The 22,236-nt window shown below is 56.2% G+C and overlaps 1 protein-coding gene across 10 annotated transcripts in view; it reads left to right on the plus strand.

Annotated features, from left to right (window-relative positions):
- Positions 1–21,918, plus strand: part of SGSM2 (small G protein signaling modulator 2) — a 39,350-nt gene extending 17,432 nt beyond the window's left edge. For 2 of the 10 annotated variants that reach the window (XM_049636770.1, XM_049636778.1), the window contains exons 3-25: positions 1,669–1,831; positions 2,103–2,264; positions 2,578–2,645; positions 2,744–2,889; positions 3,221–3,355; positions 3,897–4,021; positions 4,424–4,491; positions 4,699–4,859; positions 5,030–5,156; positions 6,750–6,884; positions 10,483–10,636; positions 11,439–11,503; positions 11,591–11,736; positions 12,223–12,351; positions 12,554–12,736; positions 14,489–14,878; positions 15,132–15,256; positions 15,706–15,788; positions 16,000–16,109; positions 16,522–16,618; positions 17,140–17,307; positions 17,528–17,589; positions 18,622–19,241. In XM_049636770.1, the coding sequence (XP_049492727.1) occupies positions 1,669–1,831; positions 2,103–2,264; positions 2,578–2,645; positions 2,744–2,889; positions 3,221–3,355; positions 3,897–4,021; positions 4,424–4,491; positions 4,699–4,859; positions 5,030–5,156; positions 6,750–6,884; positions 10,483–10,636; positions 11,439–11,503; positions 11,591–11,736; positions 12,223–12,351; positions 12,554–12,736; positions 14,489–14,878; positions 15,132–15,256; positions 15,706–15,788; positions 16,000–16,109; positions 16,522–16,618; positions 17,140–17,307; positions 17,528–17,589; positions 18,622–18,825 (3,206 nt within the window). In that variant the 3' untranslated portion in view covers positions 18,826–19,241. Of the gene's footprint in view, positions 1–1,668; positions 1,832–2,102; positions 2,265–2,577; positions 2,646–2,743; positions 2,890–3,220; positions 3,356–3,896; positions 4,022–4,423; positions 4,492–4,698; positions 4,860–5,029; positions 5,157–6,749; positions 6,885–10,482; positions 10,637–11,438; positions 11,504–11,590; positions 11,737–12,222; positions 12,352–12,553; positions 12,737–14,488; positions 14,879–15,131; positions 15,257–15,705; positions 15,789–15,999; positions 16,110–16,521; positions 16,619–17,139; positions 17,308–17,527; positions 17,772–18,621; positions 19,242–20,482; positions 20,582–21,081 lie in introns of those variants that run through there. The other 8 variants (XM_049636772.1, XM_049636775.1, XM_049636771.1 and 5 more) reach the window with 8 other exon arrangements.
- Positions 21,919–22,236: the final 318 nt, after the last annotated feature.

Below are 22,236 nucleotides of genomic sequence, written 5' to 3' on the forward strand. Positions count from 1 at the left end.
ACACATGTGCACATACATGTATGAACGTGCTGTGAAGGAAAGGCTGTGCCTTGTAAAATAAAGTCCTCTGAGGCCCAACCAGGGAAGAGCCCAGAAGGGAACAAGTAGGAGGAGGGTCCTGCTTTGTTTCCACTCCCTTGGGGTGTTCTCACTGGGTCTGGCCTGCAGGTTGGTCCCAGGGACTCTCTCCAACTTCTTGACTTCAGTACAGGAGCAGGCCAGACAAAGCCCTTATAGCACAGCAGTGACTGCCTTCCAGTTACTAAAAATGAAGACGAAAACCAGGTGAGAGCCCAGGGTCACTGGTCGTTTCCTAAGCTCAGGCTTCATATTCTAACAGCACTAGTCACAGTCGACTTGAGGGGCTTCAGTTCCCCTGTTCCTGAGAGAATAGCATCTCTACCCACCTCTGGACAGCCTGCGGCCCTCTCTCTAATGTGCCCTCTCCCCTTTCTGCCAGGGAGAGGTCTTGTAAAAACCCAGCCCTTGCAGCTTAACTGTGGAATAGGATCTTGCCAAAAGGGGCTGAGGGCTCAGGCACCGACAAGGATCGAGTGCCTCCCGTGTGCCAGACTCGTGCAAGGGCTTTATGCCCTTCATCTCATGTAATGTTTCACGCCAATCCTAAGTAGCCCCATTTCACAGATGACAGTGGGCTCAGAGCATTATCACCCACGTTTCCCAGGGGTAGCAAGTGGCCATGCTAAGCTCCAGACCCTGTTCTGACCCCCCCTCCAGCACAGCACTTGTCAATCCATGCAGAAAGAGCACCTGTGACATGAGGGGAGCCCTCCTCACACCTGTGGCACCCCCAACATACCTGGAGAAGGTGAAGGGGGCTGGGCTAGGATTTGGGGTCCTGGGTCATGGTCCTGGCTCTGCCACTGTGTGACTACAGTCAAATCCCTTCCCCTTTCTAGGGCTTTCCCTCCTTGATAATGGCCAAGCACCACCCCCTCACATACTAATATTTGTAGGCTCTACACATACCAGGGCAACTCCCCGCCCTTTCCCACCAAGCCCTTCCTACAGGATACAGATGGAGAGAATAAAACTAGCCCCTAAAAACATGAATGAGTGAAGGGAAATCCTCCCAGCATGGGAAATAGAAACCTCTCACTCTTGGCTGCAGGGCTCATCAATAATTCAGGGGCTGATGTTGGGTCTGATCTCTGCAGTGGCCTCATCAATATTTCAGCTCCTTCCCAGAGCTCTGTTCCTTAGCAACCACATCATCCATGCTTTCCAGGAGGGCTGCTGGGCTTTGTGCTCCCCGCAGTCCCTGTTGTATAGGTGCAGTCCGTGCTTGCCCTCGTGGGCAGGGGAGGAGCCACTGGGACTGGCAGCTTTGGGCCTCACAGTCCCAGGGGCGATGCTGCATATAGGAGGCATGTACACACCAGGCGAGGGACAGGGAGAGGGACGGTATGGCATGTCAGCCCCTGCAGGTCCACCCTGGCCAGGGGCAGAGAGACTGGGAGGGGAATTTTGGAAGGCGGTCAGGGTATGTCTCCATGGCTTGCCTTAGACTGAAACCCCTCCCCCTCATCCCTGCATGGGTCAGAGCCCGCCCTTGCCCCTCTGCTCTCCATAGGTATGAGGAAGAGGAGTGTTTCTCCCTTTCCCCCTCTCACCTGGGCTCAGGTGCTCGTTCCCTTTGTGGCTCAGGTGCAGTGGAGGCTTGCCTGCTACATCAGCTGAGACGACGTGCTGCCGGCTTCCTGCGCAGTGACAAGATGGCAGCCCTGTTCACCAAGGTGGGGAAGACATGCCCAGTGGCTGGGGAGATTTGCCACAAGGTACAGGAGCTACAGCAACAAGTAGAGGGCAGGTGAGCCCCAGGCCAGCTCCTCCCATCCCTCCCTTCTGCTTTTTGCACTTGGCATTTGCTACTTCCCAGGTTGGCTTCCTGGGCTCATCTCTTGCCGGGCCCCTTGGGTGAAAGACCAGACTAAGGGTGGGGGTTGGCTCCTTTTAGACACAATGCCCTGTCCCCCACTTCAACCCCTCATTTTAGCCCTCTGGGTTCTTGTGGCACCAAACTCTGCTCCCAGTGCCACCAGTCCAGGGCCTACCCCCAAGCCCTCACACTTTCTTTGCAGGAAACCCTCAGCGGGCAACCAGGATGCCCTGCGGAGACAGGGCTCTGCCAGCGGGAAGGCCCCGGCTCTCAGCCTACAGGCCTTAAAACACATATGGGTACGCACAGCGCTCATCGAGAAAGTGTTGGACAGGGTCATGCAGTACCTCGTGGAAAACTGCAGGTGACTGCCCCATCCCCCAGGCAGCCCCTCCTTGGGGCCCACCTCCTGAGCAGCCCTGCACCCCTACGCCTCAGCAGGCTTGATTGTTCACAATAGTCTATAGGCTTGCCCCGTCTTCCCCTCTACCACCCCAAAGGGTGCTACACCAGGCACCCCACCTGGGTAGACCACACCAGGCACCCCACAAAGAGCTCAGTCCTTATGTACTCACTTCTTAGTGATTCACATGAATGTGGTCTTTGTGGAGATGTCCCTGCTTGGTAAGCATGACTGCCCTGGAATGAGTCCTGCTGTCTGTCTCTCCCCCTGGCAGCAAGTACTACGAGAAGGAAGCGTTACTGGCAGATCCTGTATTTGGCCCCATCTTGGCCTCTCTTCTAGGTGAGCCTAAGAGCAGAGAGGCTGGTGCTGGGCTAGTGGGGGCTGAGGGACAGGTGCTGAAGGGGCACCGTGTGAGCTGACTGTCCCTGTCTTCACAGTGGGACCTTGTGCCTTGGAGTACACCAAGCTCAAGACTGCTGATCACTACTGGACTGACCCCTCTGCTGATGAGCTAGTCCAGAGGCACCGTATCCGGGGTCCCCCTAATCGCCAGGACTCCCCTGCAAAGCGCCCAGCCCTAGGAGTAGGTATCCCTCTCCCCACCCCTCATACTTATCCAGGCTATGCCCATGAGCCTGTATGGAAGGGCAGTTTGGCCTCCATATTCTTTGCAGACGCAATCTGGCCCTTGGAGATGCACCAAGGTGTGTTACCTCAGGAGAGCCTTTTATCCACACTGGCACATATAAATGCCAGGAGCACACCAATGGTCCATGGCTGGAGAGAAGAGGGTGGCCAAGAGCAGACCCAGGACAGAGTGGACCCCTGGGTCAGCTAGAGGGTCTGTGTGGAATCTTAACATTCCCTGAGGCTGATTCCCAGGGCTGGGGGCTGAGCCGTGCCTTTCTGCACAGATTCGGAAGCGGCACTCAAGTGGCAATGCATCAGAGGACAGGCTAGCTGCCTGTGCCCGCGAGTATGTGGAGTCCCTGCACCAGAATTCAAGAACACGGTTGCTCTACGGCAAGAACAACGTACTAGTGCAGCCAGTAAGAAAACTTTAATGCCCACCCCTCCTCTCCCTCTCCTGAAGGCCCCAGGATTGGAACCTTCCAGTCACGTTTGTCCTGTTCTTCAGGGGTTTGACTAGCAAGAAGGGGGAGAAAGGGCCCTGCCCCCCACTTCAGTTTCACAAGCCTTGTGCCCAGCCGTGAGTTGGCAGGAGGCAGGAATGTCATCTGCCCTGGCTAACTGAGAACCAGGCTATCCAAAAGTGGGAATGGCAGCCAGAAGACAGGACGAACAGGATGGCTGGCCCAGGATGTACCTGGCATCCAGGAGACTAACAAGACAGAACCAGTAGCAGTACCAGGCCAGCCAGGGAGAGGAGGTGCCCACATCTACATGTCACTTGTGTTCTTCCCTACTTCCTCCTGGCCTCCATTCCAGGATCCTGTGACTATGCTAGATCAGCCTCCCCAGCTCCCCAGCTCCCTCCAGCTCCCTGCCTGGAGCTTATTTCCCATAGGCCTCCCCTGGGAGCCTCGACCCCTTATAACCTCTCCCTTCTGCTGTGTCTCCTCCCCCTAGAAGGAGGACATGGAGGCTGTCCCTGGCTACCTCTCCCTGCACCAGTCCGCAGAGAGCCTAACTCTGAAATGGACCCCCAACCAACTCATGAACGGGACTCTGGGGGACTCCGAGCTGGAGAAAAGGTGGGGGCTCTGGGACTCCCTCCCAGAAGCCAGGGAAGGGTTGGGGGGGGGGCCTGCCTGGGGGGAAAGGTGGGTGGACATACTCAGCTTACTCTGGGAGGCAGGTCTCTCTCCTTATCCTGATGCCAAGAACTGCAGGAATAGGTTGCCTGGAGAGAGCTCTCTAAGATCAAGCCAGGCCTGGCATGAAGAGGTTTGCCTGAGCCAAGCTCTAGGCAGCTGAGACTGCCGGGCTCTGTGCCATGACAGCACGGGGCCCAGAGGGACATGGCTGGCTGAGGTCACTTCTCGGCTATGGTCCTCCTGTCTTCAGGGTAGTTTCACAGGTATTGGTGGTGGGAGATGAAAAAAGCGGGATGACAGGTCTTGGGACACAGTGACACCAATCTGGTTCATTTCCAGCGTTTACTGGGACTATGCCCTGGTTGTGCCCTTCAGTCAGATTGTCTGCATCCACTGCCACCAGCAAAGTGAGCCTCCCTTGTCCTGGGTACAGGGTTGAGGGGAAAGAGACTGCCTTCTCCCAGCCACATGCTGTGCATGGCCCATTGGATATCCTGTCCTCCTCCTGTCATCCCCGTGCTTCACCTAACCGGGAGGCCTGGCTGACTGGGCTGTGGTGATGGCCAAGAGGTCTCAGGGAGGCCCAGGCTCACTCGCCCACGTACACCCCACAGAGAGCGGCGGCACACTCGTGCTGGTGAGCCAGGATGGCATCCAGAGGCCGCCACTGCACTTCCCACAGGGAGGACACCTGCTGTCCTTTCTGTCCTGCCTGGAGAATGGACTTCTGCCCCGAGGACAGCTGGAGCCCCCGCTCTGGACCCAGCAGGGGAAGGTACCTCAGGGCTTGGAACACTCTGGAGTAAAGGGATGTGTGAGGGGGGTTCTCTGCTCACCTTCCTTCCTTTCTCCAGGAAAGCCTCTCCAATTTAGAGGCTGCCTCGGGTGGGACCTTGGATCAGACTCTGCTCTGCACAGGCTGACCACCCACCCTTCCCTCCGCAGGGGAAAGTGTTCCCCAAGCTACGGAAACGCAGCAGCGTGCGGACTGTGGATGTGGAGGAGATGGGCACCGGGAGGGCCACAGACTACGTGTTCCGGATCATTTACCCCGGCCACAGGCACGAGCACAGTGAGTATCCCAGGCCTCATCCGTGGAGGAAGGGAGAAAGATGCTCAGGGAGGTAGGGGAGTACAGTGAGACCCAGGAGGGGCTACAGGCAGGGTCCACTCACTGACCAGGCCAGGTTGAGAGGAGGGGTTCATTACTCAGCCTCTCCCCAGACCATCCCCTGCACATCATCCCTCTGAGAAGCTACCTGTCTCTTCCCCTAGCTGTCTTCCTCCGCCTCGTTACCCCAAGATTCTTGGCTCAGCCGATATTGTACAGTATCCTCTTAGCCTTTCCTTCCCTGCCCCAAGGAAAAAAAAATGTGGTGAGACCAGAAATAGAAGATGGAGAACTCCACATTCCTCCTTTGCCCACAACCTGACCTCTACAAGGCAGCCTGGGTGCAGAATCAGTGCTTCTTTATGGACGGTGCAAATTGTTCACTGACTCCTCCAGAGCCAGAGCCCTTCTCAAACTAGCTACTGATGAGAGGAGCTTTAACTGGAGTAGGGATGCGCATCTGAAGAAGGTGAAACTTGGAGCTGCCTGGGGGACCTTGGGGACTTGGGGGCTGAAAAGGTAGCTTGGCGCTCATGGGTCCTGCCCTGCCTGCGCACCTTTGGGCCCATGGGGCCTGTGCATAGGTATCTGGTGACACCAGAGTTTCTTTTCTGGTCTGAGTGCTGGTACGCCCTATAGGCCAGACTCGCCAATCTTGGGGATAAGGTCAGAGAATTTACCAGTGTGGAGCATTTACTGCCAGCTGGACCACCTGCTCCCTAAATTTCCCAACTTGTGCCAATGAGTTGTGAGCAAGTTGTTTCTGTATTAGTGGACAGATTACTCAGACTGCTAACACACAGCCATGGCACAACCAGCCCCAACAGGCTTGAAGGGTACAAGACAGGGGGATTCCCCTTCCAGAGGTACCTAACTAGGAGTCATGTCTTGTGTCAGAATGTGTTTGCAAACCTGGCATTTAATCTTGGGCTGTTGCTCGGCTTAGATTACTTAGTCTCCGCTTCCCCTCTTTAAGCCTTGGCATTTCCCAATTCTGGTCACTTTGCTTCAAGGACTGCTTCCCCAAAGGGCAAGCCAGGGCCCCAGGAGCTGAAACCCAGCCGAGTGACTCAGGCTCCTCAAGAGCAGCTCAGGGCAAACCTTGGAGAAGTTTGGATTTACAGTCTGAAGAGGGGGTTTGGGTAATCTTCAAATTTGGTCTAGCCTGACCGTGATGCGAGCTAAAGAATGATCAGGATCCATCTGCCGACAGTCATACCCAGCCTTGGCCAGGGCTGGGGAGCTCCTGAGCCGCCTGCCTGTCCCAACTGGTCCCTGTCTTTCACTACCCTTGCTCCCCCATCAGTTCTGTCTTCTGTTCTTCCTAGAGAGGGTCTCCAGTGGAGCTCTGGAGCTGCCGCTTTCCCTCACTTTCTTCCATACTCTCCCCAATAAATGGTCCAGAGAGCTTTCCATCCCACATCCCCTTCTCCGTGCCAGGCAGGTTCCAGGTGACCCAGACTCTGCTCCCTCCCCCTAAGGAGGGAGTCTGGTCCCTCCTGCCTGGACCAGGGTCCTCACGCCTCTGCCTCTCTCGCTGTTCTCTTTGAGCAGTCACTATTAACTACCACCACCTAGCGGCCAGCCGCGCGGCCTCGGTGGACGATGATGAGGAAGAGGAGGATAAACTGCACGCGATGCTCTCAATGATCTGCTCGCGGAACCTCACAGCTCCCAATCCGATGAAAGGTTTTTATCCCTGCCCCTCTCCTGCCCTGCCCCGCCCCACCCCCTGGCCCACCTGCCACCCACCGCAGGGGCTCGGACGGCAGTGTTGGCATTATGGGACTGGTACCCAGGGCGGTCCCCCATCAGGAGGCAGGTCAGGGAGGGTGGAAAGAGGTGCCGTTAAAAAGAGGGGATGGTACAAAGAGCAGGTGGCTCTGGGCTCCCCACTTGGTGTAGTGTAAGGAGAGGGCTTCATGCCTGAGAGGGAGGATCGTCTGCTAGGAAGGTCTTGACTATTGGGAGCCCTGAATGGCTCTCCGAGCACTGTTCCCACTCCTGGGGGTCATGCTGGCAAACCTGAGGCAGTGTCTCTTTGTGCCCTGCTGGCAGGGAAGGCTGGACCCTCCGCCCTGGACCTCTGGTCCCTGACTTGACAAAACAGGATAGGGGCACCAGGCCCCTTCTTGGGGGGGGAGGGGGGGTGGAGGCTGGATAGCTCACATGAATGAGTCCTGTGGCTCAGGTTGAGGTGGCTGGAGCCACCACGGGAAGGGACCCAGGGGTGGGTTTACCCAGCAGGGCTGAGGGCTCCGGCAGGTACTGCCTGGTGCTTCAGCATGAAATCTGGAAATAAATGTGCCAGGGATATAAGATAGGTGTTTCCTGCCTTCACAGAGCCCGGAATCCACAGGTACAGAGGTCCCTTCGTTGTAAATGACACAGCACAGTGCCCATGGCCCCTCAGCATTTGTTCCTCTGTGTACCACCCATCTTTCTTAGCACAGAGCTAGGCTGGTAGAGAGGGAATCCTGCTCTTTTTTTAGAAAGTGACTGGCCAGGGGATCTGAGAAGGCTAGGCCGGGATGCTCAAGGGAAAATTGGTTACGAAGGGCCAGCTCTCTCGGAGTTTAGGGGAACTTCCCCGTCCCCACCCATTCCCATGCCACAGAATTCATTTCTTCTCCCCTTCCCCTTCCCTACAGATTGTATCTAAGAATATGTGACACCCCAGCCATGGGTCTCCCCCCTTCCTGGGAAACCAAGTCCATGGCCTAGCACACATTTAGCACACCCTTAGCACAGCCCTACCAGCTGCCCCTACCCACCACATGCCTGCCCTTGCGCCTCCCTCCCAGCCCTCCTGGTAGGACCCACAGACCAGCCCGGGCAGGAGTGCAGGGGAGCCAGACAGACTGCCGTCTGGCCCCTTGCAAACCTGGGCTTGGGGCTGATGCTTATTTGTGGGATAATGGACTTTGAGCAGTTTGGGAAGGCTGAGTCAAGAAGGACAGGGACCCCCAGGAACTGATATCAGGCTTAGGCTGGGGGTCCCAGCAGAGGCCCTGTCCTGGCAGACTTGGCACCAGGAAGCCTGTCCCCGACTAGTCTTAGGGCCTCCAGGGTCAGAGAAGCCTCCATGTACATGGGGACCCGAGGCCTCAGGGCTTGTCGGGGCTTCCTCTTGGGGAACTCAGGAGCCAGACCAACCCAGTAGGCAGCCCCTGGGCCCCCAGTACTTGGGAAAGGGGAGGAGGCATGAGAGGAGAACTGGCAGGTGGTTGGGGATTTGACGTGGGAGCCCCCACCTCCACCCCAGTCCATAATGACAACACTGTTGAGTCCGTTCTACTAGCCGTTGCTTCTCAGGCCTGCGACATGCTTGACTTGTGCATGTGATTCAAGTGGCGGGTGTCCAGACTCTCCTCCCTCTCCCCCACCTCTCCTCCTTTTCCTGCTGCCTCCCCACAGAGCAGAGATGCTGTTCACTCTAATTCTGCTCCAGGCCAGGCACCTTTCACTCGGAGTCTTAGGGGCTGTGGGGTTCAACCACCCTGATTGTTTTTGCTTCAAACTTTCCTCATGCTCAGAGGAGAGAGTCAGAGTCAAAGCTGGCCCAGCAGACCCCTCCCCCCACCCAATGTCCAGCCTGCTGCCCCTCACCCAGTCACTCCAGAGCTCCAGCTGTCTGCACTGGGTTAATTCAGAGATGTGGTGTTCAATGCTGGCTGGTTCAGCTCCTTCCTGGAGAATTAAGGTGAAGAGCATTGACCCAGGAGTCTTGCCTTGGTTGGGCCCTACTTTCTGGGCATGAGCTTGTTTCCCTGTGTGCCCCCCCCTTCATCCTCTGCACCTGTGGCGCCCCCACCTTCCCGCCTGTTGCCTGCTGCCTGCCTGGCTGGGCCCGCTCCTGCCCCCCTCCCACGACCGGCCTCTCTCCTGCCTGCTGCAGGGGCATGAGCTGGGTTCCTGCCCCACCCCACCTGCATTTATCCCCTCCCTCTTCCCACTTTTGGGCATGGCTTGCAACTCCTCACTCCCAGAGCCGCAGCCCCTCTACACCAAATATGTTCCCTTAATTTGCCTCCTGGTGGAGCTGAAGGGCCAAATATCTACAAAAATCCCAGCTGTGGGTCTGGGAAGAGAGCCTCAGGCCAAGACAGGGCATCCTTTGAGGGGAGTGGAGAGGGCTCAGCTCAGCCCTCCCCACCAAAGCACACCCAGAGCTGGAGTCTGGCTCCTGCAAAAACCAGTCCTAGGTCTGCTCCAGACTCCTGGCAGGGCCAGGGCCCAGGCTGTGATTCGTAGGAAAAAAAGCTACTTGAAAAGTCTCTTCACATGTCTCTCTTTCCTCCTCTTCCCTCTTCTGTGCTCTCCCCCTCCCTCCTGGCGTCATCTCCTGGTCCTTACACTTTCTGCCCTCACTTTGCTTCATCTTTGTGACTCACTGGACCTGCCAGAGACCCCCTATGAGCGGTATTCTGCCCCACTCAGGCCCTGGGAGCTCTGAAGGGTCTTGAGTTCTGATTCAGACCAGCTGAGCTGGCCCAGTCTGCTGGCTGTGTAGATGCGTCCAAGGAACCATCTTCTGAGGCTGCACCTGGCACATTCTTCTGGACAGTGGAACTGTGTGCCCAGCCACCACCTCCTCAGTGGCCTGGCAGCCCCGGGAATTTTGCTCTTCCTGCCGGCTTACCTGTGTATTTGGAGGAGGCCACCATGCTAAATTCAGGCAAGGCGAGGATGGAGAACTCAGGAAGAACCCATGTGAGCTGGCAGCGGGGCACCTGGCCTGGAGGGGAGCACTGCTCCTCCTTAACCACAAGATCTAGAACCCTCGGAGGGGTGAGGTCTGGGGACCAGGACAAGTGGCTCCGGGATCCTTAGGAGCTTTGATCAGGGGAGACTCCAGGTGTGGAGAGGTTCAAAGTATGCAGGATTGCAGGCACCTTCCTGCACATCTCAGAGTTTGTCCAAGAGAACCAGGCTGAATCCTCAAAAGCCAAGCCAGCTAGCAGCATTTTAGAGAGCTTAGGCTTTCGTTCCTTCTCTTTTTTCTTCTCCCTCTAGAAAAGCAAGTGTTCATTCCATTGCTGCTAGCAAGTTGGAGAGAACAGACACACTTACCCACATGCAGAAAGACTAGGTGGAGGGCGGGAAATGTCAGGCACTCTCCACCATTTCCATCTCTGGGCTCCGTACCAGGCAGGCACCACCCTATGGATTTGCTACCAACGGGTGACTCCGTGCTGCAGCTCTGGGCACAGAGGTGGGCGTGCTTCAGGGTGCTTGGGGGACGAGGCCTGCCAGGCCCTGACCAGGGCCCCCTTCCTGTCCTCAGATGCTGGTGACATGATTGAAATGCAGGGCTTTGGGCCCGGCCTGCCAACCTGGCACCTGGAGGCCCTGTGCTGCCAGGGCCCCTCCTGCCTCTCCTGCTCCACCAGCAGCTCCCCATATGCAGCCCCCAGCCATTGCAGCCGTGTCCCCGACCGGTGAGTGGGCAGGGCCCAGAACACCAGCTCCCTGTGGGTGTGTCTGTGTGTGGGCATTCTGCCCTTCAGGGCTATGTCACTTGTCTGACAGGGTGGCCTCAAGTTGGACAGACCTGGGTTCGAATTTCACTTCTGCTACCTATGTGACTTTGGCAAGTTATTGAGTCTCTGTGGGCCTCTACGTTTCTGAGCCTCTGTTTCCTCATCTGTAAAATGGGAATAATACCACCTGCTTCGTAAGGTACCTGTAAGGATTAAATGAGGGGTATGACTCATACGAGTGCCCAGAGCTGTGCCTGGCACCATGGTAGGTACGCGGTACTTGCGAGCTCCCCTTCCTAATGTGGGTGCAGATTCTGCCATCAGGCTGTACATCTGAGGACACACCAGATATCTGAGCATCTGCCAGGTGCCAGGAATGGTGCGTGAATGGCATTTGTGTGCGGGTCACATTGCCAGCACTTGATGCTTTTGCAAGGTGCTCTCTTTTACCTGTTACTCCTAATGACCTGAGGTGGTTCTCTCCATTTTCACATGAGGAAACCCAGATTCACTAACATGAAGTGAAGTTATTTGCTCAAGGTCCCTTGGGTGGTTGGGGGCCAGTCTGGGTCCCCAGCAGCACTACCTAGGGTGGCTGCCAGACACAGGGAACCCACAGACATGTCACTGGGCTGTGGATCCTGCTCCTCGTACCGCCCGAGCACCTTACCTGTCCCCCACACAGGATGTCCTTCTCTCTCAACCTCCCCCAACCAGAGAGGCCGTAGCCCCTCTTCTCTGAACCAGGTTATTTCCACAGGTTGCCCCTCAGGCTGCTGTGTGAGAGCATGAAGAGGCAGATCGTGTCCCGGGCCTTCTACGGCTGTGAGTGCAGGGTGAGGCGGGGTCGTGAGGGGTGGGGGCTGTGGGAGGCACCACTTGACGGTGTTCTGGCTCCCCTGCCCCCCACAGGGCTGGCTTACTGCCGCCACCTGTCCACGGTGAGGACCCATCTGTCAGCGCTCGTGCGTCACAGCATCATCCCGCCTGCCCGGCCCCCAGGAGCCTCCGGGGGCCTCACCAAGGACGTGTGGAGCAAGTATCAGAAGGATGAAAAGGTGCACACTCTGGGATGCCAGGGCTAGGGGCCGGGGCGGGGTGGGGAGCAGCAGTGAGTGCAGAGCAGCCTCCTCTGGGAGCAGCTTTCATAGACCAGATGGGCATTCAGGTAAAATGTGGTAGGGCCAGGACCAATGGCCTTGGAGTGGCCCAGGTCAGACAGCTGGGTCTGTGGGTCTCCATAGGAAGGGGACTGGACTGGTTCTTGTCTGCTTCCACATTATTCTGAAATCTTGGGCAAATCTCTGCCTCTCTGCTCTGTTGCCTATCCTGGAAGGAAGAGAGGTTGAACTGGATCTCATCCAGCTGTAGTCTGGGGCAGGGAGGATGTGACCCTCCCAAAGCAGAGTCTGTCTGGGCTTCAGCAGAGTGACTGAATCACTGTCCCGGCCCTAGCTCTCCATGGGATGGATGGAGATAGGGCCACCCAGCCAGGCCGCAGTTACCATGGGGGCTATATGACCTTTACTTCCTGGGTCCCACAGAACTACAAGGAGTTGGAGCTGCTACGGCAAGTTTACTATGGAGGTGTGCAGCACGAGATCCGTAAGGATGTCTGGCCTTTTCTGCTTGGCCACTACAAGTTTGGCATGAGCAAGAAGGAGATGGAGCAGGTAAGGGGGCCCCCCCCTCCCGTGGGATAGGGAGATGAGCTGAGCCAGGGGACCCCAGGGAGGGACCCCTGAAGCCTTGGCGCCTTCCCAGACAGAAAGGAACGTGGCACAGGAAGATGTTAGCAGAGAGCAGCCCCGCAGTCTTCACCCCTGCTGTCCCAGGACACCCCCCCCTCCATGGTCATGGTATGCTCTGAGACAGGTGGACTCAGCAGTGGCAGCAAGGTACAAGCGGGTGCTGGCAGAGTGGAAGGCCTGCGAGGTGGCAGTGAGGCAGCGGGAGAGGGACGCGCAGCCAGCCACACTCACCAAGTTCTCCTCGGGCAGCAGCATCGACAGCCATGTGCAGCGCCTCATCCACCGAGATTCCACCATCAGCAATGACGTGAGCCTGACGGGACCCGGGGCAGCCAGGGGCAGGGGCCACCGGCGTTTTATAGGAGTAAGATGGAGTCCTGAGCCCCAGCCCGACCTCTAGTAGTCACTGGCACCGGTGCCCTGGGAGAATGGCTTAATGTGTCTGTGTCTCATTTTCTTCTACTGAAAAACCGGATGACTGTCCCCCTGCTGCCCATTTCTCTGAGTGTTGCAGGAATAAAATGAGATAGTGCACTATGTTCTGTTTTAATGGACAAGAAGGGAAAGAGGGATATATCAGGATTTAGGGAAGCCCTCCATCCTTGTAGAGACATCTCAAGGCTAGGGACAGGCAGCCCGGGTTCAAGTCCCAGGTCTGCTGCCAACAAGCTGAGTAACTTCTTTTCTTTGGGCTTTGGTGTCCCCTGTCACCTCTGACTGTGGAGGTTTCACCAAGAGCTACCGGTCAGAGACCAGAACAGCTCTCAGGTCCCATTGGTGTGTGGAGATCTCCCTCCCTCTGTGGTGTTTTCCATCCCCTAGTGGAATTAACCAGGCAAAGCTAGTTCAGAGCCTATGTAGTTCTTCTGGCATCACCCCTGCCTTTAGATGAAGAGCAGGTGCCAAACCGTGGCTTGCTGGGCTGAAACAGAAATGATAATTTTCTGTTTTAGGGATATCCTTTTATTAACTTACATGTTTGTTTGTTTTTTTTCTCTCAAATTGTCTCTCTTGATAACATACATTCTTGTCACTTTACTAAATCCTTACTAGCGTTAACAGAAAACTGAAGCTGGAGAAATATAACTTTGTGCTCCTTTCCATGTGCTTTGTTCTTACTCCCCTATTTGTGAGCATATTCTCCTTCTCTCTGGCTTTGGGTTTTGTACAGTCCTGAGTCTGAACCAGTGCCCCAGATGCTTAGCACATGAACAGCAGTAGCTTTCCTTTGCTGGCACTAATCTGAGGCTCTGTGTCGCCTTAGAATCATGGCCTTGCCTGATTCTAACCCAACATTTCATGCTTCTTGCCAAAGTGAAAACTCCTTTTAGTATCCCTTGCCCTACATAGCCCAAATAGAAAAAGAAAATCTGTATATGTCTCTTTGATTCTCTCTGGGACTTGTCCACAGAGGTGGACTGTTTCTAATCAGTAGAACAGGTTACCTTGCCATTTGTCCCCTCCTGAGCGTGTGTGTGAAACTAGTATAACTGATTAGGCACTTGCTAGAGAAGTTTCCTGTCTTGTTCTGCCAAAGAGTCAGTGGAAAATAAGGAAGAACTTGTTTTCCTAACACCTCCAGCCTGCCGCCCACCAGGCTGCCCTAGCAGCCCCACCAAGTCTAGTGCCAGCCTTCATTAGTACCAAGCTCTCTTAACTGGAGGCAGCCTCACGTCTTCAGGCGTTAGTAGAGTTACATGTAACTCACATCCGCCATCAGGTGTCTAAGCTTCTAGTTCCCCTTCCCTGCAGCAGCCACAGGCAGTCCTGCAGTGCTTCACACTTTTTCTCAGGCCCCAGAGAGAGGCCTGAGGAGGGGGACTGGATGGGGCTAAAAGATGGTGTGTCCGTGTTTGCCCGGAGCCTGATTGCTCTCCCCCTGGTTGTGTGGGTCAGAGGGGAGGCTTGGCAACCTGGGGGTGGTGCGTGAGGCAGTGTGGAGGCCATGGAGTTGTAGAGTTCTCCATCCCTCTTGTTCGGACCCCAGGAAGGAAACGGTGCGCTGAGGGAAGGTGCTGGAGTATAGGTGTGAGCCCCACCATCTCTTCACCCCTACCAGGTATTTCTCTCGGTGGATGACCTGGAGCCCCCAAAGCCCCCAGGCACTGAAGATCCCAGACCCGAGCCTGAGCAGGAGCCGGGAGCAGGGCCCCCCGGCACCACCATGGTGGAACAGCAGCAGTCAGTGGAGTTTGACTCTCCAGACTCGGGACTGCCATCCTCTCGCAATTACTCCGTGGCCTCGGGCATCCAGTCGAGCATAGACGAGGGGCAGAGCATGGGCTTCGAGGAGGAGGACGATGGCGGTGGGGAGGAAGGCTCCGACGGGCCGGTCCTGGCAGCCCGTGTTTTCTCCGAGCCCCAAGATCCCAGCCAGGAGAAGGCCTCGCGGGCTCGCGAGCTGGAGGCAGGGGAGGAGCTTGCGGCCGTGTGCGCTGCTGCCTACACTGTATGTGGACATTCCCCAGGGACTGTTCTCAGTCAGCCCCAGAGGCCCTCCTGACATCCCTGAGGCGCGGGGACGGGCTGGTGGGCGGAAGGTGGGGCTACCCTCACTGTCCTGCAGGGGGCGCTGAGCGCATCTCTCAGCATCCCTGGGGGCTCTGTTTTCAGAGTCTCTTGGTTCCTGCGTTGCTGCATCCCTTTATGTAGGCACCACTTCTGGCCCCCAACTCATTCCTGAGGGCCCCCCACTCTTTCAGATAGAATTACTGGATACTATGGCCTTAAATCTGCACCGCATAGACAAGGATGTGCAGCGATGTGACCGCAATTACTGGTACTTCACGCCCCCCAACCTGGAGAGGCTCAGAGACGTCATGTGCAGGTGCCACTGTGGGGCAGGGTTCAGGGAGGGAGGCAGGGACCCTCCTCTGTGAAAGGCTAGGTCTGGCAGGTGCCCTGCTCCTCTGCCCTGCACTGAAGCACACTCAGCTCTCTCCGTCTGGAACACTTCCCCGCTGTGCCCCCCACCCCACCCCTCTTCTTTCTTAGAGGTCTTTCACATCTCAGCCTCGGCCATACTTCTCCAGGAAGCCTAGCTGATTGCCCTCACCCGAGCAAACCGAGCGGTGAAAACCGTTTATTGTCTTTCCCTGAGCCCCTGGGTTCCTTGAGGACAGAGACTGTGGGTTACCACTATACTCCCTGAACTTTAGGGTCATGGAAAGGCTGACTTCTGGGTAGCAGGCCGCTCTAGGGACCATCTCCCTAGGGGTCCCTGCGGGGAGCAGAGGATGGCACACAACCACAGTGGCTCTCTCCCCGTCATTTCAGCTACGTGTGGGAGCACCTGGACGTGGGCTATGTGCAGGGCATGTGCGACCTGCTGGCACCTCTCCTGGTCGTCCTCGATGATGGTGAGGGACTGGGCCGGGGGTGGGGGTTGAGAGTATTCCCAGAATGGTATTGGGATTGGGCTGACATCAGCTGGAGAAAGGAAAAGAAGACCACTAGTTCTGGAAGGGTGGGAATGTAGGCCAACCCTGTCGTCCGGACCACAGGACACCTCCTGTGAGATGAGGCATTGGGGTCTGCTGCCTTGCCGGCCTCACTCCCATCTCCCCTCAGATCAGCTGGCCTACAGCTGTTTCAGCCACCTCATGAAGAGGATGAGCCAGAACTTCCCCAACGGGGGCGCCATGGACACCCACTTTGCCAACATGCGCTCCCTCATCCAGGTGAGGTGTGCAGCTGCCTGTGGGCTCGTGACCAGGCACCTCCAGGCTCGTCCATAATCCACAGGGAGGCCAGGGAGCATTCCAGAAATGTCCTTTATGTATAAGCTTAATTTCTATTACTTGAAAAATCATTGTTTTCAGTGCTGCAAATTGAGGGGGATATCAGTATGGGAATTCTGTGCCCGTGAAAGTGTTGGTGAGTAGTACAGGTGACAGTGAATCAAACACCCAGAAAATGGTATAATTGCAAAGAGAGCAACTCCCAGAGAGATGGATGGGGCAGCAGAGGGCAGCCTCCACCCAAGGAGACCGGAGGGTCTCGGGAGCGATGCCAGCAGCCCGCACAGTGGGCAGGGGAGGCTGGGAGAGGCAGCGTCAGCTCAGTTGGCCTCCTTTTCTCTACTTCTGCAAGATCCTGGACTCAGAGCTGTTTGAGCTGATGCATCAGAATGGAGACTACACCCACTTTTACTTCTGTTACCGCTGGTTCCTCCTGGATTTTAAGAGAGGTAAGAGATGGGTTGATGGTGGGACTAGGGTCAAGGCAGTGGGAGATCCTTCTCCCCCAAAGTCAGTGGTTCCTAACCCTAATTGCACTTTGGAACCACCTGGGGAGCCTTTTAGACATGCCAGCGTCACGCGCTCACCCAGCCTCAGACTTAATGAAGCGTGGCTGCCTGGGCATCCACAATTCTAGAAGCTCCTTACGTGATTCCAAAGTGCCGCCAGCAGTCACCCTAAGCCAGTGGTTTTGGGGACTGTTTTCAAACCAAATCTTCTCAAGCAGCAAGGCTTATAAAGAGCAGCTGACAAGAGCACAGGTGTGAAGGCTGCCCAAGGCCAGTGTGCGGGAATCACCAAGGAGAAGGGCAGGGTCTCGACCTGGGGCTTGGAACCCTCTGCTTGGACAGGGCTCTGTGGAACGGGGAGAACCCCAGGACCTAGGCCCCTGGAGCTCTGTCTCTGCATTTGGCTCTACCTAGAGGCCCATGGGGAGCCAGGCTCAGCCTTAGCCCCTATCTGTCCCCAGAGCTGCTGTACGAGGACGTGTTTGCCGTGTGGGAGGTGATCTGGGCGGCCCGGCACATCTCATCAGAGCACTTTGTCCTGTTCATCGCCCTGGCCCTGGTAGAGGCCTACCGTGAGATTATCCGGGACAACAACATGGACTTCACCGACATCATCAAGTTCTTCAATGGTAGGAGCCGCTCCAGCCATCCCGGCTGCCCCCTGCAGGGGTTTGGGGGGCTCCACTTCTGGCCCAGGAAGGGTTGGAGGGGCTCTCAGAAATCTCCAGTCCCTTCCCCGTAGGCAAATGTCCCGAGTCCAGCAGGTGGAAACAGCAGGGTGGGCCACCACAGGGCTCCTCGCAGACTACTGCCCCTGCCCCAGCATCCCCACAGTTCTGTCTCCCCCAGAACGGGCTGAGCATCACGATGCCCAGGAGATCCTGCAGATTGCCCGGGACCTCGTCCACAAGGTGCAGATGCTCATAGAGAACAAGTGAGGGCTGTGGCCAGGAAGCGGCAGCTGACTGGAGCCTGGGCTCCGGGCCCCCGGCCTCCACGGGCAGAGGCGCAGGGCAGTGCAGCTGAGACTGCCCGAGCCCCGGCCAACCCTGCCTGCCCACCCGTGTTCCTAACAAAGCGTTTGTGAGCCTGGGATCGGACTCTGGGCAGTGCTGGCCCTGCAGGGCAAGTCAGGGGCCTGGATGCCCTCAGGCCAGGGATGGGATGGGAGAGGTTGGCCTCAGGGAGTGGCTCCCCTGGGGGACACCTACTCTGCTCCCCTCTCAAACACCTGGGAATAGCCCCACTGTCACCTGCAGCCTCAGCCTGGACTGCTCCTCCTGGCCTCTCCTAGGTCAGCCTGGGGCCGTATAGATATAACGGGCCGTAGTTGCCTGGCCCCACCTGGCATGGGTCATGTGGGCAAAGGGACTCTGTGCTGTATCTCTTCTTCGAGTCCTCTTGCAGGCATAGTGCATATGCCCACCGCAGCCCCAGTGGGGGCAGCCGGAACAGCTGCCGGTTCGGGCATGTGTTCTGGGTGTAGGAGACCTTGAGGCAGTCAGAAGATGCGGGCCCAGTGGGAGAAGCCCACCTCAGCAGCACTGCCACTGCCTTTGGCCACCTGGGGTGACCCCGTGCGCTCCCCAGCCCATACAGGGCACCTGCGTGTACCTGTACAGTTTCACTCTCACCACCTAGTTCTTGCTTTATGCATTAGATGTCCCCCTGAAAAATGACACTTTTGCCCACTGGATGACCTGGAAATGCAGTGGGATCATTGCCCTTGAGAGGAATCCCAGGGTGATTCTTTAGGGAGGAAATGCTGTGATAGCCTCCTCTCAGGGACAGGCCCCAGAGCTTTGGGACAGCCCATCGCCTGTCTCAGGCACCCACTGGGTCCCTCAGTCTGGTGGGGGGGTGGGGAGGGGAGGATGCCTGGGTCATCCCTGTTTGTCCCTGGTGAGGAGCAAGGCCAGCCCTGCCTGCCCCATGCTCCTCAGGATGCCAAGAAGCCTGGAGACCCGAAGCCCCCTGGAGGAGCCTCACTCATAGAGATGTCGGGAAGGGCCCAGCTCCTGATCCCAGGCCTAAGCACACTGCTTGCTCTGTCATCCCTACTTGCCCCCCCCCCTCCCCAAACACATAAGGCTAAGGCTCTGCCCTGGGGCCATTCTGCCACAGGGGCCTGTCCAGCAGTCACTTAGGTCTGGAGACTCCCTGCCTTTGAGAAACATGAAAAGGGCCCAGCGGCCCTTGGGCATCCTGCAGTCTCCTCAACCCACCCCTGTCCTGGGCACTGCATGGCCTGTCTGAGGGCCAGCTGCCCCATTGCCTACCCTTGTCTGTGAATCCTCAGCCTCCACCAAGCATGGTGGCCATTGTGTGCCTGCCTTAGTGACTCTGGTTTTGTGAGAAGCAGAGTGTATATGTTTTTTGGTTCAGAAACTATACTCTTCAATGTTGTTAACAGACCAATAAACACAGCATTTGTCAATCCTTGTGGCTCTGGGGGCTGCTGAGTGGGCAGTGGACACTCACTGGACAGTAAGTGACTTTGTGTACTGGCAAATTCTGGAAGCTCCACAACTGAACTGTACAGAGGGCCAGCCCCACAAGGCAAGGACGGTGAAAAAAAGAGAACCAAAGTTTCCAGGAGAGAGGGACCTCAGCTGTGGGCTGGTCAGGAGCAGGGGATAGCTAGACCCCGAATACTCAGTGGGGCGACTTCACCCCAGAGCCAGTGTTCCTATCTCAGACCAACCAATGACTTGACCAGCCTCTGGATGAGTATAGGTCCCTGTCCCACCCCTTCCCCAGCCTTCCTGCCCTCTTGACCAGCTATAATGATGAGTTGGAGCTTGAATTGGAGTCTGCAGGAGCTTCCCGGCCCCTCCAGCTGGTGGGGAAGGACCCAGCCCCTCTGGCCCTGGCTCCTGGCCACGGAGCACTCTGCGATGCCTGCTCCAGGATGGGGCATGAGGAAAGTGTCAGGAGGGATCAAACCTGCTGAGGGCCCCACTGGAATAGTAGGTTCCCACCTGTCTTCCCCCACCCTAGATGACCACTGCCCCCATCATCAACGGCTCCTGGGAGAGGGCTCCGGCCATCAGCATGTGCTCTGGTCTAGAGGACACAGACTTTCTGGCATCAGGGCCTGTTATCAACTCAGAGCTGCCAAGGCAAGGAAACTAGTTGGCACAGGGAAATCTGGGTCCAGGGAACCTTATAAACCCCTCAAGGCAACACTTCCCCCACTGTTGCCTGGAGCAGTCTGAATTCCCGGTGCTGTGACTTCACCAAGACTCCATATAAACTAGCCTGGGAGTGGTCTGGTTCCTTTACATACTCCCACCTTCCTCTCCACCCAGAAGTGTGGGCACTCCCCATCCTCCTGGCTCGGCTTCTAGGACCAGAGGCCAGCAGCCAAAGTGATGGGTCCACGGAGGGCAATGCCACGTGCAGAGTAAGAGCAAGAAGCGCGAGTAGGAACCCCACCTCAGGGAACCCTCCAACCCCTGAAGTCTTCCTCTCACACAGAGCTGCTGAATGGAAGCATCTGGATTCCTAAATCGGGATTTTTGTTTTCTGTTACTCTGATCACAGGCCCCCTCTTGCAGGCTCCAGCTGAGCTGGGGGAGTTTCTGCCTACCCTTAATATACAGTGCTAGCCCAGGGCGCTCAAGTCGGTTAAGCATCCTACTTTAGCTCAGGTCATGATCTCGAGGCTCGTGAGTTTGAGCCCCACATCGGGCTCTATGCTGACAGTTCGGAGCCTGGAGCCTGCTTCAGATTCTGTGTCCCTCTCTCCCCACCCCTCCCCTCCTCACACCCTCTCTCTTTCATTAATACTTTTTTTTTAAGATATTGATATCCCTGAGATGATACTGGGTCATCACTACCAGGGGCAGAGTCTGCATCTTTGTCCCCAGTGTTTGACAGTGTCTGACACTGAATAGGCAGGTAGGAAATAGTCCTAACCCTAAGCCTTCCCTAAGGTCAGGGGACTCAGCTCTTCCTGGAGCTACCAGCAGGGGGAGCCAGCATCTCGCAAGTGAAAGGGCTGGCAGGATTGTAGGACAGAGGGACACTGGGCCTGGCTTTTATTGAGGCTGGTGCTTCTTCAAGAGAATGGGACCCAAGACATTGGTGACCACTTCCTTCCCTAAGGATAGCCCACCCCAGGAAGAGAAGTGGAGTCCATTCCTCTGGCTGGGGCTGGGAGTGGGGAACGTGTCACCGGGGCATTCGACAAGGCAGCCTGCCTGGTCTATAGTTAGGCCTCTTCCTTACCTCCCCACTTCCTCCTGAGACAGCCTGCCAAAGGGCTGGTTTCCCCTAAACTGGGACAGATGTCGTTATAGGGACAAGGGTCTTCCGGGCCCATCTTAGAACATGGTTCTTTGAGTCCTGACCTTCAAACTTCTTCCTCTTTTTGTTCCTTTCCCTTATGGATTCCCCAGATGACCCGTCCTAACTACAACTTCAGAAGTGCATTGCCCTCTAAGGAAGCCTCTCACCCTTCTGCGCACAGGTCTCGAGGCGGTTCTCCTCCACCTCTCCTACTGGAACTTTATCAAGTTCAGGATTCACAACTCTACAGCAGGCCCAGGGCAGGGTGGCACATGTTGGGGAATTCTGCATGGAGTTGACAGATTGGACTGCAGGCTAGCTGTGTGGCCATACCAAGCCACCTCGAACCTGTTTCCTTATCTGCCAGAACAGGGCTAGTTCTTGGCTCGTTTACTCCGCCATACTGTTAAGAGATGAAACAAGATAGTGTTTGTAAAAATGGTTTTGAGGAAGTATGAAGTATTGCAAAAGTATAAGGAAGACCAGAATTGCAGTCCTCAGAGCCTGTTTAGGATCGAACACTGGCATCAGAACTGGAAGGTCTCAAATCTTCTAAAACCGACCAGCACCGAAGCTGCTCGAGGACCCGTGCCCCTCAAATGTCCACAGGGTTAAGAACCCCGATGCTTGCTAGAGGACTTTCCCTAAAAGGCTCTGCCTCCTGTTGCAACAAAGTGACCCAGATGCTGCAGCCTGACAGCCCCATCTCTGGTTTCAGTGCAGGTTTATTTCAGTTTTATATTTTATTCCAGGCAAGTGCTTATTACATGGATAGTATTCATGTCTCAATACCTAAAGTCTTGGAGCATGAACAGCCACTAGAATACAGTTCAATAGTAAAAATACAATATGTACAAAATTAGGGTTTTTGTAGGGTTTTTGTTTTTGTTTTTTTTTTTTTTTCCCACACAGCAGATGTATCCAAACACATAAAAATCTCTACAGTCTGGGGTCGCTACGGTTTATATTTCAGGAAACGGAGACACAGTGACCGAGTCCTCACTGTAAACAAGGGCCACCTCTTTAGGGGATGGGGATGGAACCCTGGGATGGGGGAGAAGCTGTTCCTGGAGAGCAGGGGTATGGTGACCCCTAATTCCCCTCCAGGCACTCCCTGCCCTTCTTTGGCCCCCCAAGGAACCAACCTCCCCCTCTCCCCGAGGTAAAGGCTCCCAGCCAGTGAACCACTCTTAACATCAAAAAGTAAAACACGCATGAGAGGTAAGGTGTGTGTGTGTGTACGTGTGTGTGTGTATGTGTGCGCA

This window comes from Panthera uncia, chromosome E1 (assembly GCF_023721935.1).
Source record: "Panthera uncia isolate 11264 chromosome E1, Puncia_PCG_1.0, whole genome shotgun sequence".
Classification (NCBI taxonomy): Eukaryota; Metazoa; Chordata; class Mammalia; order Carnivora; family Felidae; genus Panthera; species Panthera uncia.